General features: G+C 38.4%; 8 protein-coding genes across 8 annotated transcripts; 5 read left to right on the top strand and 3 right to left on the bottom strand.

Annotated features, from left to right (window-relative positions):
• Positions 1-925: 925 nt before the first annotated feature.
• Positions 926-1075, top strand: HETIRDRAFT_45808 (uncharacterized protein; the record flags this gene model as incomplete). The annotated part of the gene is made up of 1 exon (XM_009547518.1): positions 926-1075. The coding sequence occupies one exon, from the start codon at positions 926-928 to the stop codon at positions 1073-1075; it is 150 nt and encodes a 49-aa protein (XP_009545813.1).
• A 2694-nt stretch (positions 1076-3769) lies between these two features.
• Positions 3770-3961, top strand: HETIRDRAFT_168964 (uncharacterized protein; the record flags this gene model as incomplete). The annotated part of the gene is made up of 1 exon (XM_009548358.1): positions 3770-3961. One exon carries the CDS (start codon positions 3770-3772, stop codon positions 3959-3961), a length of 192 nt encoding a protein of 63 aa, XP_009546653.1.
• A 4582-nt stretch (positions 3962-8543) lies between these two features.
• HETIRDRAFT_317933 (uncharacterized protein) lies at positions 8544-8723 on the top strand (the record flags this gene model as incomplete). The annotated part of the gene is made up of 1 exon (XM_009548357.1): positions 8544-8723. A coding segment is annotated over one exon (180 nt), but the record flags the coding sequence as incomplete, so codon positions are not given.
• A 1636-nt stretch (positions 8724-10359) lies between these two features.
• Positions 10360-10608, top strand: HETIRDRAFT_318920 (uncharacterized protein; the record flags this gene model as incomplete). The annotated part of the gene is made up of 1 exon (XM_009548356.1): positions 10360-10608. A coding segment is annotated over one exon (249 nt), but the record flags the coding sequence as incomplete, so codon positions are not given.
• Positions 10609-12678: 2070 nt separating this feature from the next.
• Positions 12679-12849, bottom strand: HETIRDRAFT_317206 (uncharacterized protein; the record flags this gene model as incomplete). Its single annotated transcript, XM_009548355.1, has 1 exon — positions 12679-12849. A coding segment is annotated over one exon (171 nt), but the record flags the coding sequence as incomplete, so codon positions are not given.
• Positions 12850-12873: 24 nt separating this feature from the next.
• HETIRDRAFT_318294 (uncharacterized protein) lies at positions 12874-13089 on the bottom strand (the record flags this gene model as incomplete). The annotated part of the gene is made up of 1 exon (XM_009548354.1): positions 12874-13089. One exon carries the CDS (start codon positions 13087-13089, stop codon positions 12874-12876), a length of 216 nt encoding a protein of 71 aa, XP_009546649.1.
• Positions 13090-14533: 1444 nt separating this feature from the next.
• HETIRDRAFT_317098 (uncharacterized protein) lies at positions 14534-15041 on the bottom strand (the record flags this gene model as incomplete). The annotated part of the gene is made up of 4 exons (XM_009548353.1): positions 14534-14612; positions 14668-14727; positions 14799-14887; positions 14955-15041. The coding sequence occupies 4 exons, from the start codon at positions 15039-15041 to the stop codon at positions 14534-14536; spliced, it is 315 nt and encodes a 104-aa protein (XP_009546648.1).
• A 623-nt stretch (positions 15042-15664) lies between these two features.
• On the top strand, positions 15665-16211 carry HETIRDRAFT_316913 (uncharacterized protein; the record flags this gene model as incomplete). Its single annotated transcript, XM_009548352.1, has 3 exons — positions 15665-15736; positions 15821-16023; positions 16079-16211. 3 exons carry the CDS (start codon positions 15665-15667, stop codon positions 16209-16211), a joined length of 408 nt encoding a protein of 135 aa, XP_009546647.1.
• Between the last annotated feature and the right edge of the window lie 885 nt (positions 16212-17096).

Raw genomic sequence — 17096 nt, 5'->3', positions numbered from 1 at the left:
ATTGCCACTAGCTTAACAAAGTTTATAGCCAATTCTTTGCTAGCATTCTTAGTTAGCATTGCCTTTCAACTTAACTCACCCTTGCTTTTCAACACAGCTACCATATACTAGCTAATGGACGTTAAGAGGATTCAAAGCCTTTAATACAAGATTTTTGCATTATACACCTGAGGAGGCAAGCCCAAGCCCAGATTAACTACAACATTTAAAAATACACTCCTAATATTGATAATTGCTATTTGATATCTTTTACTATGGCAATACCTTGACAAGTGTCTATTTGACCTAATTAAGCTATAATAAGAATAGCTATGCCAGTACCAGCCAAATTTCTAGTATATTTATTTGCCAACATTTCTTATACAACCTATATACCATCTTACAGTTACAATATCAAAGTACTATCCAATATTTCAATAGCAAAGAAGAATAGCCTAGCATACAAAACCATAATGCTTATCAACAATGAGAAAATCATATCCAAGATTTATAATTATATAATATTGACCAGATAATGCTTATTTAGTACAAACTTTTCTTGCTTAGACCAAAAGTATACTTGCAAGTTTGTAAGGTAACCTTGGCAAAAAAAACCAACCTTGGCAAGATACTATACAGGGCCTCTAATCAAGTTTGGACCCTATACTAGGATATAGAGCTCCCTTATATAATCAACAATCTTAACCCACTAATATTAATAGTTTTCTTCTTTGTATATATTATTCACCAATCAGAGACACCTTTGCTAGAATCTCTTATAGTGTCCAACTTTTATGAGCAGTATCTAAGCTCACTATCACCTAGTTAGGTTCCCCAACTGCTTATTATTACTGAAAAATATTCTACTTTAAGAGCAATTATTTCTCTCATTAATTACCAGCAATTTATTAAATACATTATTATCTTAGGCTTATAGGTTATAGCAATGTTGGATAGTATTTGCAATAAGCTTGCTATTATCTATGGCTTAGATATTGTTCTTGATCTACAATTAGCTAATAAAGAGATCAACAAATTCTTTAGTCTCATATGTAATGTTTTTTTCTTAATTAGCAATATCACTCTATATCTCTAAGGACATATTATTTGCAACTTTCTCCTTTGTTAATACTTTAATATTATTATAGAGGGCATTGTCAAGAACTTTGCCAATAAAGGCCAGATAATCATGATAAGTGACCCAAATACTAGTTCAAAGGTAACAATACCAACAGTTTAACAAGGCCTTCTAAGAATTTTCTACCACAATAACTTAGGTATTTAAAACTTGAGAAATTGATTACTAATTAAGAAGAGGTTACTTTGGTTATTGCTAAAGACCCATATATCCTAGATTCCTTTTATATCAGAGCTATTTCCACATTTTTGTTATATTCACCTTGTCTCTCTAATATTAGTCTTGCTTATCTCTTAGCTTATAATCCATGGCACAAAGCCCCCAAAAAATCTTTCCATCTCCCTTCTACAATCCTCTCCATGCTATGTCTCTTTATTTTCTCTTGCCCTTATCTTTATCTTACCCCTGTTTTACTCTCTGTCTCTTGATTTCTGCTTTACCTTGCTCAACATTGCTATCTAATCTCTTCAGCCCAGTTATAATTTGTTACCAAATAAAAATACAAGTATATTGCTTTATAAACTTATCTAGTACTTGCCAATCTCTCTAACAAATTTTGCATTATCTTTAATATTTAAGGCAATTCTCTTGTAGGTCTACTAACACTTATATCTAACCCTCTTTCATTCACACTAACTGGTCAATATACTACTGAGCAATGCAACCTTATTGACCAAGTTTATTCTTCCAACTTTCTTTGGCTAGTAGAGCATAAGCTTACATACTACTTTATATGCCTTTAAAACCTTGGATTTGCCTAGGATAACTCAGAACATGGACATTTTTTCAAAGATGTCTTTCCCCTAGTTAGCATGCCTATCATTAAGCATAAGCCATGACTCTAGTATAATATGCCAATACTGCCAGAACTCTATGACAAAGTCTGTTAATTAATTAAAACCAAGATTACTGCTGGCATTTATAAGCCCTCAAACTCCTTGTATCAATCTTGCTAGTTTATAGTTGTTAAGAAAACTAAAAGCACTACAACTCTTAATGTTGCCACTATTTAGCACTCAGGTATGCCTCTATATATTAATCAGATTACTGAGTAGTTTGCAAATTGCACTTGCAAAGGGATTCTTGATCTCTATATTAGGTATAATAAGTGAGGGCTTGATAAGAAATAATACAATTATACAACATCCTAGACCCCATTTAGCATATATTGCCTTATTATGCTACTAATAAGATAAATGAACTTGGTGCCAATTTTCCATAACAATGTTACTTATAATCTTATACTCTAAGATTTCAAACACTATGATTCCCTTCATCAACAATATTCTCATACAAAGCCTAGCCACATGATATAAAACATATCCTAACAATCTTGGCATTAGGCAATTTGTTTGGAAATACTTTCAAGGTACAAATTGGATTATCCAATAAATAAAGTACTATGGTGGCATTTTATTAGGTTATAAGGCAACACATTGTGTGCCCAAGATTATTGTCATAGGCTATTACTATATCTATAAAGGTCAACTTTTCAAGAAATCTTATATCAAAAAGATAGTTAATTAGGGACCTTGTTGTAACCTCTTAGATGTGCAAGCATTTCTTAGAATTGTTGGTATCATTTGTATCTTCATAAGTAACTTTGCATATTATACTCACTCCTTAATAATGCTTACTTGGAAAGAATTTTCATTTATTTTTGGACCTAAACAGATTATGACACAAAAAAATCTCAAATTGGTACTCCTTGGAAAATTTGGTAAACAACATAGTATCCAGATTTTCAAACAAACTGGATTAAGAAAATATATGCTTAGAAAAGTATGAGCTTATATAGCTATATGACAATGTTATTTATACATTTGTATATACTATTATACTATAGTCAATCTTAGATTGGCTAGCTAGGCTTAGGGCTAAGCAATTTTGACTTTGTAGATAGCAAGGCAGGTTTTCTTAGTTAACTAGGATAATTTTCTTTTACTAGTTTTTTTTAATTATGTTCTGACCACAGTCCCATTTAAGTTGTTACTAGATTTGATATCACCAACTTCTTTGATGAGATATAGTATTGTTTAGATAAAATACCTTAATGATATACTAAATTTATATAGCAAGTGTATAGTACCAAGCTTGGCCAGCATTATGCTAAAGATGCTGAAGATACATAAGCTGTATTTAAAAACTTTACCAAGAGTTTATTGACATACATAAGCAATGATAGATTGACATTGTGATAGAGGTCTTATACTTAGAACAAGTCTTTTTTGGAGAACTAATACTTACATACACTTTCTATGATCTATTTTAAATATATTAGTGTTGAAGTATAACCTTCTTTGTCCTTTCCTCTTCCTCATTTTGTATTTTGCTACTTATTGATTTCCTTATTTGTACTTTGGTACTGTAGACCTACTATTAAGCTTGCAATGCTTGGCATCCACTCTCTTAGTCATTTTACCTCTACCTTAAGTAATAGCTGAGGTGAGCTTCTTATTTACCTATGTTATTTTACTTATACTAAAAATTGTTCATAGCTCTTCTATTTTAGTCTTACCACCTCATAGGTACTATTTAATTCAGTCATTTTACCTCTACCTTGAGTGACAACTGAGCTCTTCTATTCTAGTCTTACTATTTCACAGATCTCACTCAACATTAGGTTATGGGCCCTGACTGTGCTATCTAAAAATGAGACTAGTAATCACACTGCCAAAACTTATAAGTTGCCACTCTAAGAACACTAAGCCAAGACCTGCTCAAGTTCCTAGAAATTTTCACACTAGCATAAATCCCCACATGTCAGCAGCACTACTATCATTCCTTGGAGTATATATCCTCCCAGAGGCAGAGAGGCTGACCATGGCTAATTGGGCCAACTAAATGCCCTATATTTATACTATATGCTAGGTGTGTGGTCTTAAACCATACTTCCTCAGCACTGTCCTCCTACTGCCTATGCTACTTGTGGGTACTATACCAATGATGAGCCCTATATTGCCTATAGCCATAGGGATGGCTGCAGTGACTGGCATGGTAAGAACTACAGTCACTCTGGCTATGAGCCCGGTGTCATCACCAGCATCAACCCCAATCCAAATACTACTGTATAGTAGTCTACCCTCTATACCACTGCTCTCTGTATTCTTTCTGATCTTTATTTTAGCTATGAGCTCTGTACTAATAACGTATGCAGCATTAGATAGGGGGTGGCAGGAATATGACATATTAGCATGCATGCATATCATATCAAATGTAGCAGACATACTGGGTTCTGGGCTAGATGTTTCCGGCACTACTGTAGCCATATGGTGCTCCTTGCACAATTGCTTTGAGCTCCATGACCCAATCATTGTGCAGGACATGTAAATGCACCTTGCATCAATGTGGTACTCTAATGGCATAGCTGTGTCTGATCACTTTAAAACTCTTTGGGTACTATGAGATACTGCCAATCAAGCTGGCACCAGAATCATAGAAGGGGAGTGCTATCAAACAGTATTAATGACATTTCCAGTTGATAGGGTCCTAGGCATTGTTGTAATAATATTACTTACCTGCCAAGACTCTTTCATCGTAGAATTGGTCTTATCCTTACAAGAAGCCCAGATCCATGCTAGTATGCTTTGGCATAGTACCATGCCAGATGTGGCCGTTGCATCTATGGCCCCTGGTAGCACAGCACTTGTAGTGACTAAATGGCTACACTGCTCCAATTATAGCAAACTAGGCTACCCAATCAAGAAATGCTGAGCTAATAGGGAATTAGCCAAGCACCAATGATCCAAATGGTTCAACAGGCGATAGAACCATAGGGGGACTGGGAGAAACAATGGGGCACACAATGTAGCTCTAGCAATTGGACTGAACATTGGCTTCATTGCCTGAGCAGACCCTAAGACTGTCATCCTAGGCACAGTACCAACATATAGCGACTCTAAAGTAATAAACCACTACTTTACTAACAGGCATGATTTTGTGGTTTACAAGGTGTTCCCAAAGCCAGAGATGGGTTGAGCAGCAAGTCCCTTAGGGTTCACAGTAGTGGGAAAGAAGATAGTGGTAAAGAATACCCTAGTATAGGGTAAGCGAGTTACATGCATGTTCTCCATGCTACATACATATAATATGGGACAGAATCTGCTGTCTACTTATCAGTTCAATAGGGAAGGGTTTTGTATCACTATAGAAGGGGGCTACACTATTATAAGCCTGACTGGTAGATGAATCCTTAAGAGTGATACTGCAAAATCAGGGCTTTACAGCATTTCTTTGTACTGGCCACTATCTAAAGCAATCATACATGCCTGCCTTGCCAGATCCTGCACTATAGATGAAGTTATTGTGCTATCTGCCTTGTAGAGCAAGGCTGCTGACTTACCAACTTAGTACCAATGACTCAGCCACATTGGCATGCAAGTAACAAAGCATGTGGCATACATCATTGATGGGATGAAATTGAAACCTGGAGCTATCAATGCTATTTGCAAGGATTGTATAGAAGAATGCCAATCACACTGGTCATGTAATAAGCAGGTACTGCATGAGACCTTAGTCAGGGAGCATGTGCATGGGGATCTAGTTGGCCCAATGCCCACTATGTTACTCAGGGGCAAACACTATGTGTTTGGGCTATGTGATGGCTTTTTTGGTTGGGGAGAATTCACCTTCTTGGTATCTAAAACTATTAAAAAACCTTAGTAGTGGCAAAATGCTTTGTGGCCTAGATCTGAATATAGACCAGGTGCCCAGTTTACCATATCTATACTGACAATAGGACAGAATTTGTAAATGAGTTGTGGAAGAACTAGTGTAATAAGGCAGGGATTATCTACGAGACTAGCACACTATACTCACTAGTATAAAATAGAATGTCGGAGTATGGCAATTGCATATGGTGGAGCATGCATGTTCCATGATATATAACAGGGCCCTTCCAACCTAGTTATGGGCCAAGGCCTTCATCTGGGAAATTACTTTCTTGTATTATGCTCTAATTAGTTCTATTTATGCATAATTAAGAATGATTAGGATTAGAGATTATTTGCTTACCCCCCCCCCTTAAACCTGTTCTAATTAGACATAATTTTCCTAAATTAGGAATTATTAGGATAGATTATAGCTTGAAATTTCGGAATAATAATAACAAATCATGCATTACAGTTGTCATAGCCTTCTTATAGAGTCATGTTAATTTAAACACTAGTTGAATACCTAAACACAGAATATACCTTATAATAAACTTGCCTTCTTCCAGAGTTGAACCAATAACCTTATGTATACAAGCACCTAGGACAGATGCTTTAAGCCACTAAGCCACAAGGTCTAATATATAAACTTGGTAATCTAAATAAGTAAACATAATATAGGCAACCTCAACATCTTAAATTTTATTCAACATTTATCTTTTCTCTCTCTTATAAATAAATAGGTCAATAAATACCCAAAAAGTCAGGTCTTTCAGCATTTAGTTTAAACACCAGCTAAGCAGATAATAAACCAATGGAAAATAAATAATACACTTTATATAGGATAAAAACAAATTATGGCACTTACACAATTTGGACTGAGAATGTGTAAAACTATAATTGAGTGTAATATTTAATGGGACTCTACTAGTATAGACAATGCTACCTGAATTTGCAAATTTGATCAAAAACATGATTATGAATAATCAAGATCCAATAAGAGAGAGGGGTTTTCCAAATAGCCACTAGTGAGGTAGAGGGTGGGGACAAGGGTATATGTATGGCATGCCTATATATAAATAAGCACAAGATTGTTAGAGATAATCTTAATATGCTTAGTACACATATTTTCTATATGGCAGGCAAATATATCATTCTGGCACCATATACCAACATAACTGTCTTTTCCATAGCCCAATAGCTAGAGGAAAACACTAAGTTTGAGCATCTTCTGTATAACAAGGCAATGAACAATATAGATAGTGCTAAAAATTGTAATATCAATAGTGATGATGATTATGTGCTGCACAAGACAGTATTGACCACTGTACTAATAGACAAGGTCTACAAGGCTGCATGTAGCATATCCCTAAGCCCAACCCACATGTTGTGTCTTATAATAACTAGTAGTAGGCATTGGCTAACAATGACAACTTTAATGATCTTGTGTGCAAGGCTAAGGTACTGAGGTCTTTATAGCCTCTTATGGCAGCTGCCAAGCTGCCAACAAAGTGGCTAGGGGCATCAATGCACATTTCTCTCTCTCTATGTCCCTTTTAAAGGCAGCTGGAAAGTCAGCAAAAGAGCTACAAGATAATGGTGCAGGCATATATAAAAGAGAATAATGTGCTAAAATAGGATAGAATGTGCCACATCTTTACCTTCTTACTGATAGAGCAGTAGTACTTACTATTTCCTACTGCTAATTAAAGACTTCTTGGTATAGAATTAGTGCTCATATCATGAAATTAGAAACTAATCTAATGCTCACAATGTGTTGCTTCTAATTAGGAAATTAGACACTTTTAGATGCTATTAACACTTTTAGATACTTTTAGACACTATTAGATATAATCCAGAGCTAATACAAAGGGGTGGTTTTCTAGATATTTGCTATCACCATCTATATTGCTAATATTGTTCCATCTTCCTATAACTCTACCTTGTCAGCTTGGAAAGTCATCTTCAAGCACCACCCCCATATTAAGCACCTCTGTGCCTATGGATCTATGGCTTATACGAAGGTACAAGATGAGTGATGCTCAAAACTAAATGGTAAAATGATGTATGTGGTCCTTGTTGGGTATCACAGCCATATATTCTACTAGCTGTATGAGTTATTTGGTGGCCATGTCTTCCTGCTACAAGATATTGTCTTTGACAAGGGTTCCAGACACTAGTTGTGCAAACTGGCTACCTGTATTATAGGAGAGAATTCATATCCCAATAAAGATAATATAAAGGAGGGCACGGAGCAAGCAAAAGGTGAAGGACAGGTAGGAGCTATTGACTTAGCAAGCACAAATGCCAAACCCAAATTAAGACCCACAAACCCAAATTAGGACCCACCAGTTATGGCACTAAAGACACTGCCATGCCCCAACATCCCTCTTCCTATAGTCCCTAATACCCTAAGATACCCCTTCTGCTTTCTATAACCATTGTATGCCCTCTGGGAGTCTCACAAATATGAGGCATATGAGTCCCAAGCCCACCTAGATGATGATAAATGGGCTGACAATGAGGCTGCTACTATATATATAGCTAATGACAATGCTGATGACCCCTTGCTTATAGACTCCAAGAGCTATGGCGACCCTCTTGCACTTGTTGCTGACTCTATGGACAGATCCTTACCAAAGATGCTTAAGGAAGCAATATGACAGCCTAAGCTCTGGCAGGAGGCTGTAGAGAGGGAACTTGTTAAAATGCAAGAATACAATGTTTGGGATATTGTCCCACCACCAAAGGAGGCAGAGCTAATAGACCACTGCTAGGTCTTTGCTAAGAAGTTCAATAGAGATAGCAGGGTAATTGGTTACAAAGCCTACCTTGTTGGGAAGGGGTACTCACAGAAATTTAGTATTAACTTCTTATGGACATCTGTGGCAGTCATTTGTCTGGAGACTGTTTGTACTGCACTTGTACTGACAGCTATCCTTAACCTAGAGCTCTAGCAGGTTGACTTTGAAAGTGCCTTTCTTAATGCACCTATCAACTCTGATATCTACATATGGAAACCAACTAGGTTTGAGGAGGCCAAGAAGGAGTTCTGGGTATGCTGTTTGAATAAAGCTATCTATGGCATGAAGTAGGGTAGAAATAATTGGTGGATAGAGCTAGATCGAGCATTACTAAGGCAAAGTGCACAAATGAGAAGCTTGCAGGGGCATACTAGGTCCTCTGAAGCTCCTATGAAGGTTTCCCCAAAAATTAGCATATATAAGAGCTGATTTTGGTCAGGTCCTTCCCTGAATTTAGCATATTTCTAGGTCAAAATCACACCATGTTTTCTAGTAGTTAGCATTTTTAAGGGCAGTTTGTGTCTGGTTAGGGAAACATTAGGATTTCTATAGCATTTACTAATTTGAAAATTTTGGTCAACTTGTCATAGAATATTCAAGAATCCTTTTTGTCTCTAATCCTATGCTTCCTTGGACATCTATATAATGGAAGCTCTCAACTTCTCAACTTCTCTTTTCTAAGCCTAGATCAGCATGTGTGGCAAATCCAAAATATACAAATCATTTCCCAAGACCCAAGAAAAGGCTTCACAAATACTTTATAACCTTGTACCCAATACATTATAGAGTATTGTGCCAGAAAAAAACTGGGTTTCTAAGTGCTTCACTCCTAATATGGGGGAAAAGTGCTAGACCTCCTTATGTGACCTACCTAGTCATGCTCCACCACTACTCCCAAGATTTGATTGATTGTGATCTCTATCTAAGTGAAAGTTCTAGAGATAGTAGAAGAGGGATAGGTAGAGCCATAGTAAAATAAAGTACTACAAAGAGGTAAGCACACAATGTACTAAAAGTATTAGCCCTAGCAGGCCTAAGGATATAACAGCACTTTGCCAATCATCCTAACCTGTAGTGCCCAGTTAAGCAGGTATTGGTTCAGAAACCTGGTTTTTTTCTGGCATGACACTCTAGAAAATTATACAAGACCTTGTAATTGGATAGTAGCAAGACTTAATATGTTTAACACTAATAGCAGGGTCAAGATAGAGAGCTCTTACTCATCCAAAGGTGAAGAAGGTTCTTCTAACCATGCCAATACCTATGGTTCCTAGTGGTCAGATTCTAGAGCCTTAGAATATACCTCAAGTATCTCATATACTCATTCTTTGTTGTTTGTGAGAAGAAATCAGTGCTACAGAGTAGTTTACACTATCTCAAAATAGCTGTGACAAAATGTGACAAAATGTGACTACCCTTCCTAGTTTTAGCATGCTTCACAAGCAAAATCAGGAAAATGTTAGCATTTTTCTGACCTGTTTAGGGGTATTTTGATGGGGACACCTTCATAGGAGCTTTGGAAGGCCTGGCATACTGTATTAAGGATATGGATGGTATAAATAGGGAGCCTAAGCTGATCCTGGGTATTAAAATTGAGAAAGACTATATGGCATGCACAATTTATATCTTACAGTGGGGCTTTCTCCTCCGAGTACTTGAGCATACTGGCATGGCTGACTATAGCATTGAGTCTACTCTACTCCCCTTAAAAAGAGCATACTATCTACTATTTGAGCCTATTGATGATACAAAGTGCCACAAGAGCCATAATAAGCTCTACTAGGAAATCCTAGGCACTATTAACTATCTTGCTGTCACTACTCAACCTAATATCTCTTTTGCCACCCAGGTGCTTAGCTCATTCATGCATGCTCTTGGTGCATGTTATTGGTGCACCCTCAAGCATCTTTGTTGTTATCTCAAAGGCATCATGGACTATGGAATCGCATATCATAGAAAGGGAGCAAGCCTATTTCCTATCAGCTACTTTGATGTGAACTATGTGATTGAATTGAACCACCACTCATTGTCAGGATAGGTGTTTTTCCTAGCCAGTAAACCCATTACTTAGAGCTCTAAGAAACAGCAGTCTGTCACAATCTCAACAACTAAGGTCAAATATGTTGCTGTATCTAGCACTATATAAATGGCAATCTGGCTCTGCATGCTCTTTTGCAAGCTGGAGGTTCTAATTGCAGGTCCTACCTTAATGTACAGTGACAACCTCAGTGCAAATATCTTGATGTGTGAATATGTTAATCACTTATGAGCAAAACACATTGATATTTACTACTACTTTATCTAGGAATGTGTAGAATGGGGGAAGCTTAAAATAGAGCATATTAGCTTAGCATATAACTTGGTAGACATACTTACAAAAGGGATCCCTTAGGATCACCACAAAGAACTAATGATCAGTTTTGGTATTATGAAGATCAAGGAAAAGTAGTGAAGTATGACCTCTTTTATTCTCTCCTCTTTCTTATTTGGTATTTTCCTACTTATTGATTTCCTTATTCATACTTTGGTACTGTGGACCTACCATTAAGTTTGCAATGATCAGCACTCACTCCCTCAGTTGTTTTACCTCTACCTTAAGTGACAACTAAGGTAAGCTTCTTGTTTACCTATATTATCTTACTTATACTAAAAGCCATTCATAACTCTTCTATTTTGGTCTTACTATCTCATAGATACTATTTAATTCAGCTATTTTACCTCTATCTCAAGTGACAGCTAAGCTCTTCTATTCCAGTCTTACTATTTCACAGATCTTGCTTAATATTAGTTAGAGGCAACTACTATAATCCACATTAATCTAGGCAGGCACAGTTATATACATAACATTAATATGTACCTTCATACTATTAATAGCTACTATATTAATTCCAATAATGGCAATATTAACAAGTTTAAGTATGCTTACTTTTAGATAGACATAATAGACATAGCTAATTTATCACTATCTCTATAGTAATAAATATAGATAAGCCAACTTGTATTTTACAATACTATATTGGCTTAATGAACATATATCTAGATGCACAGAATAACATCTTATAATATGCTTAAATTAAGATTTATATCCTTATTTAATTTGCCTCAACTATCTTGGCTTCTTTAAGCTAGGCTGCTATAATTAGATCTTTGCTAAAGATTTGAAGCTCTTAGTGGTAGTAAGACAATCTATTAACTATAATAGTCCTAGCCTAATACTAATGTAGTTATAATAGATTATAATACATACTTCATATTTAGGCTATCTTAATCTTGTTGAGCTATTAAATTACAATAATAGTAGAGTACTGCCCTATACCACATATACTAACTCTAATAGTAAGCCTTGTCTAGTTAATAAATAGCCTTTATAGTTGTCTAGACAATAAGATAGAAAAGAATATTACTAAATGCATTTTTTATTTTTCAAATAATATAAATGCCACTAATGCCATTCTGTACATGCTTAGGCTTGATGATAATATATTAAATAAGTTTGATAATAATAATAATAATAATAATAATAATAATAATAATAATAATAATAATAATAATATTATTATTATTATTATTATTATTATTATTATTATTATTATTATTATTATTATTATTATTATTATTATTATTAAGATAGGCTGCATACAAATGCAACTACATCACATGGAGTTACTTTTAACATGGCAATTAGTGACCATTGAGTGACAAAGAACATGTTAAGTAGGTAATCAATGATATTTGTTACTGATAAGTGAGTTGGGGGATAGGAGAGACAAAGAGCCTGCGGCAAGAGACACAACAACATTAGAAAGATATTACTTGATGTTGTCTAGCTGGTCTAAGATGGTGTCTGAAAGTGTGCAATGGCCATGGTAAATTTTTGCTGCCTAACTTGCCTGCTTGCCAGACAATCGTTTTCAATAAGCATCCATAAACCGATGTGCTCATATTGAGAATCTATTGGCATGGTAAGTTAGATATAAAGTTAGCCTTGGTGAGGACTCACCGTTGTATAGATTGAATTGAAACAGCAGCAAGAGCTTTCTTTACATTTTGTTCGAGGTCAGCCTCCTTTGGAGGGAGGGAAATCTCAGTATATATGCTTTGCATGCCCTCAACACTGCTCAATTGGACTGAGCTCGCAGTGAAATTTTGGAAGAAAAATAATTTGAAAACCATGAGCTTGACAATGAGTCTCTAATATAGACTCAACATTCTCAAAGTCAGGCTGACTGTAAAGCAGTCGACAATAGCAGCAGCAAGAAGTGTCATTCAGACACTTGAACCTAGGGCATTCTGCTCATAATTCTTAAACATCATAATACCAGTGCTCCTCCAAAATCCTTATCATGCCTTTGAAGACACCAGCCGCATGATCTGGATGCTTGCCATCAGAAAAATACAATGACTGGGGGTGCCTATTGAACATAGCGTCAACCATCCACACTTTCTCCTTCATAACCTTTCCATCCACACCATGAACCAGCTTGTTATTTTTGGCCATTCTGGTTGATGTGGCATTCATGCCACATGGGTGCCACCTTTGGGACTCATTGATTACTCGCCTCTACAGCTGGGAGCGGCCCTACAGCCGTTCCCAGAGCGGGTACATTGCTTTCTTTCTCCATTTGGACTGTCTCACTTTCTTTTCACCTTGTCTCACCTTGTTTCAGTTGTTTCACCGGGTTAGCCGGCTGAGGTGGTCCTGTGTGATGTCATTGACACTCCGGACTGAGCTCCAGGTGGAGCTTTTGACCGCTTTGTAAGATGTTTCACCTGCAATGACCCGTTGATGTCATACCTTCCTTTTTCGTTTCTTATTGTTCTGTGTAGCTCAAATACCCGTGGTCCGAGGGCGATTCTTTCCTCAGACTCTTACCCTCTGGACCACAGGTGCGCTCCCCTCTGTTCTTTGTATCTACTTAGACTCTTACCCTCTGGACCACAGTCCTGTCGTTAGAGAGCTTCATTTTGGCACTCTCTCTGTGCCAGTCACTTCGTTGTCACTGCGCTCAACAATAAGTTTCTTGTAATTTTAGCTCAAATATCCTCCCTTTTATGCTTTATAGATATATATTATAGCCTTTATAATATTTCAGCCTGATCTTATTCTAAAATATATTTTTGATTATATTATAATATAATTTAAGCATACTTTGCGTGGAAATTAAGTAGCACATTCCTATTTTATTTAAGATTTATCCATGGATCTTATACTGTATTTTGGGACAAGAAATTATTAGGTAATTAGTCTAGAATTACCAATCCTATTAAACTTTGCCTATAGTGTTTATGACTGTATTATCACTTATTATTAACTATGTCCTTCTAATAAAATCATTGTGCTAATTGTGTTAAAAACACCACTACTAGTATACCTTGTAATTATAGTCTTATAAATTTAAAATCTTGACTATGTACCAAAATATATATTTTCTTCTTATATGACTGAAATGCTCCTCAATATTATAATGCCTTATTTTCAGCCAACTTTATCTATCTGTTTCTTCTACTAGTTATTTATTTTATATGGTAATTTATATAGTGGTATTGGGCTATTTGGTCATGATAAATTTGTTTTTTCAAAGCTCAGTAATGGTATTGGTAGTGGAGGTGATTGCTCAGATCCATCATTATGGTTAGGCAATGGTGGTGTTGGTGTTTGTTTAGGTTTATGGGGGTTATTAAGAGTAGGAGTGCCTTATTCTTATATTATTAGGGGGTTTGTATTTATCTCCTATAGATTTCTATTATCTGAGTCATTTTAGCTTTCTTTTAAGAAGTTAGTCCTTAGATAATAATTACTATCTGTAGGATTCAAATTGGTTCTATGGGTTTATAGTGTCTTTTGGGACAATACTAAAAACAAAGACTGGTAGTCCTCTAATAACTCAAGGGGAAGTCTATGGTTTGAGTTAGTTACACATAGCTCATGAAGATTTCATGTTTTACTTCCTAACTGCTAAGCATCAGGGAAGTGTTGAATGCAGTGACAATGGAGCGACTGGCACAGAGAGAGTGCCCAAAAGAAGCTCTATAACGACAGGACTGTGGTCCAGAGGGTAAGAGTCTAAGTAGATACAAAGAACAGAGGGGAGCGCACCTGTGGTCCAGAGAGTAAAAGTCTGAGGAAAGAATCGCCCTCGGACCATGGGTATTTAAGCTACACAGAACAATAAGAAACGAAAAAGGAAGGTATGACATCAATGGGTCATTGCAGGTGAAACACCTTACAAAGCGGTCAAAAGCTCCACTTGGAGGTCGGTCCGGAGTGTCAATGACATCACACAGGACCGCCTCAGCCGGCTAACCCGGTGAAACAACTAAAACAAGGTGAGACAAGGTGAAAACAAGGTGAGACAGTCCAAATGGAGAAAGAAAGCAATATACCTGCTCTGGGAACGGCTGTAGGGCCACTCCCAGCTGTAGAGGCGAGTAATCAATGAGTCCCAAAGGTGGCACCCATGTGGCATCCATGCCACATCAACCAGAATGGCCAAAAACAACACACCCTCCTGATTGCACGCCTCTACAGCGTCCAAAACACCCTCCTAATGTGGCAGATCCTCTAGTCCCATCAGGCTGCAGCAAATCTTCACCTTCTCAGGTGGAACAGCCATCGTCAGGATGTCCGCAGTAGGAACGTAGGCTGGCGCAATCACACCAGCCTCTACCTAGTTCCTGAGCCAAAAGAAACGAAGATCGAGATGCTTCATCCGCCCATGGTGCTCTGGATTCTTGCTAACTGCAACGGCCGACTGGTTGTCGACGCGGAGAATCGATGCCTCAGACAGGGAGTAGCCAAGTTCAGTCAGCAAATTCCGCATCCAGATGATCTCCCGGCCCGCATCGACAGCAGCAATGAATTCTGCCTCTGTGGTCAACTGTGCAACGAGTCCCTGAAGCTTCGAGCTCCAGCTGATCGCTCTAGAGCCAATGCGCAACACATATCCACTCGTGGACCGTCCGTTGTCTGGGTTGCCTGCATGATCAGCATCACAGAACGAGGTAAAGAGCTCCTTGGAGTCGGTGGGACCATAGACGAGTCGATAATCCAGTGTTGTTTGTGGCCGTTGTCGTTGATGTGGGATCCATGACATATGGGTGCCACCTTTGGGACTCATTACTCGCATCTACAGCTGGGAGCGGCCCTACAGCCGTTCCCAGAGCAGGTATATCGCTTTCTTTCTCCTTTTGAACTGTCTCACCTTGTTTTCACCTTGTGCCACCTTGTTTCAGTTGTTTCACCGGGTTAGCCGGCTGAGGCGGTCCTGTGTGATGTCATTGACACTCCGGACCGACCTCCAGATGGAGCTTTTGACCGCGTTGTAAGATGTTTCACATGTAATGACCCGTTGATGTCATACCTTCCTTTTTCGTTTCTTATTGTTCTGTGTAGCTTAAATACCCGTGGTCCGAGGGCGATTCTTTCCTCAGACTCTTACTCTCTGGACCACAGGTGCGCTCCCCTCTGTTCTTTGTATCTACTTAGATTCTTACCCTCTGGACCACAGTCCTGTCGTTATAGAGCTTCTTTTTGGCACTCTCTCTGTGCCAGTCGCTTCTTTGTCACTGCGCTCAACAGCAACAAGAGGGACAACAACAGGAGCAAGAGGTGGAAGAGGTGCTGGGTCTGCCACAGGATGATCCTGATCGATGGGAGCGTCTTCGAGGTGACCAGCAGGAGGAGGAGCATCTGCTTCCCCCCCCAGAACTGGCACCGGATCAACATCTCCATCCCAAAGACTGAACAGAGACGGAGGAGGAGGGGTGGCAGACTGGGGGTTAGCATCAAAGTTGCGAGTGCCAGGAAAGAATCGCTCATCAAAGTCTGCCCTTTCCGAAATGATGACCTTCCGAGTCGCAGGATTGTAGAACTTCCACGCCTTGTAGCCCTCAGGATACCCAATAAACACGCACTTCTCCATATGCGATCCAAATCCATCCCTTTTGTCTCTCTGCACATGCACATAAGCCAAGCAGCTTCAGACCCGCAAGTGCGAAACGTCCGGCTTCTTCCCATGGACCATCTCAAATGGTGTCTTGCCCTTCAGGGTAGACGTCCAGAGTCGATTCCAGACGTGCACATAGGCGGCCAGAGCCTCGCCCCAGAAAACAAGCGGCAAATGCGATTCAGAGAGCATGGCAGTGAGGGCCTCCATGATAGTGCGATTGGCACGCTCTGCTACGCCGTTCTGCTGTGGCCGATTGCGCGCCGTGTGCCTCCTAGCGATCCCATGCTCCAAACAAAACAAGTCCCAGGCATTGGACATGTACTCTCCTCCCTTGTCATCCTGCAGAGCCAAAACGTGCTGTCCATCAGGTTCTCCACATAGGCCTTGTAGCGCTTGAAAGCCTCAAACGCGTCGCTCCTCAAGCGAAGGACATAGACCACCTTGAGCTTGGTGAACTCATCAATGAAGGTGATCCAGTAGCGCATTCCAGAGTGAGTGGCAACAGGGAGAGGACCATGGAGATCAGAGTGGACGAGTTCAAGCGGTTTGGAGGTCACAGAGCCAGTGGAGGGGAAGG

This window comes from Heterobasidion irregulare (genome assembly GCF_000320585.1).
Source record: "Heterobasidion irregulare TC 32-1 unplaced genomic scaffold scaffold_05, whole genome shotgun sequence".
NCBI classification, from domain to species: Eukaryota; Fungi; Basidiomycota; class Agaricomycetes; order Russulales; family Bondarzewiaceae; genus Heterobasidion; species Heterobasidion irregulare.
Note: the sequence above shows the minus strand (reverse complement) of the source record. Positions and strands in the feature narration are given on the sequence as shown.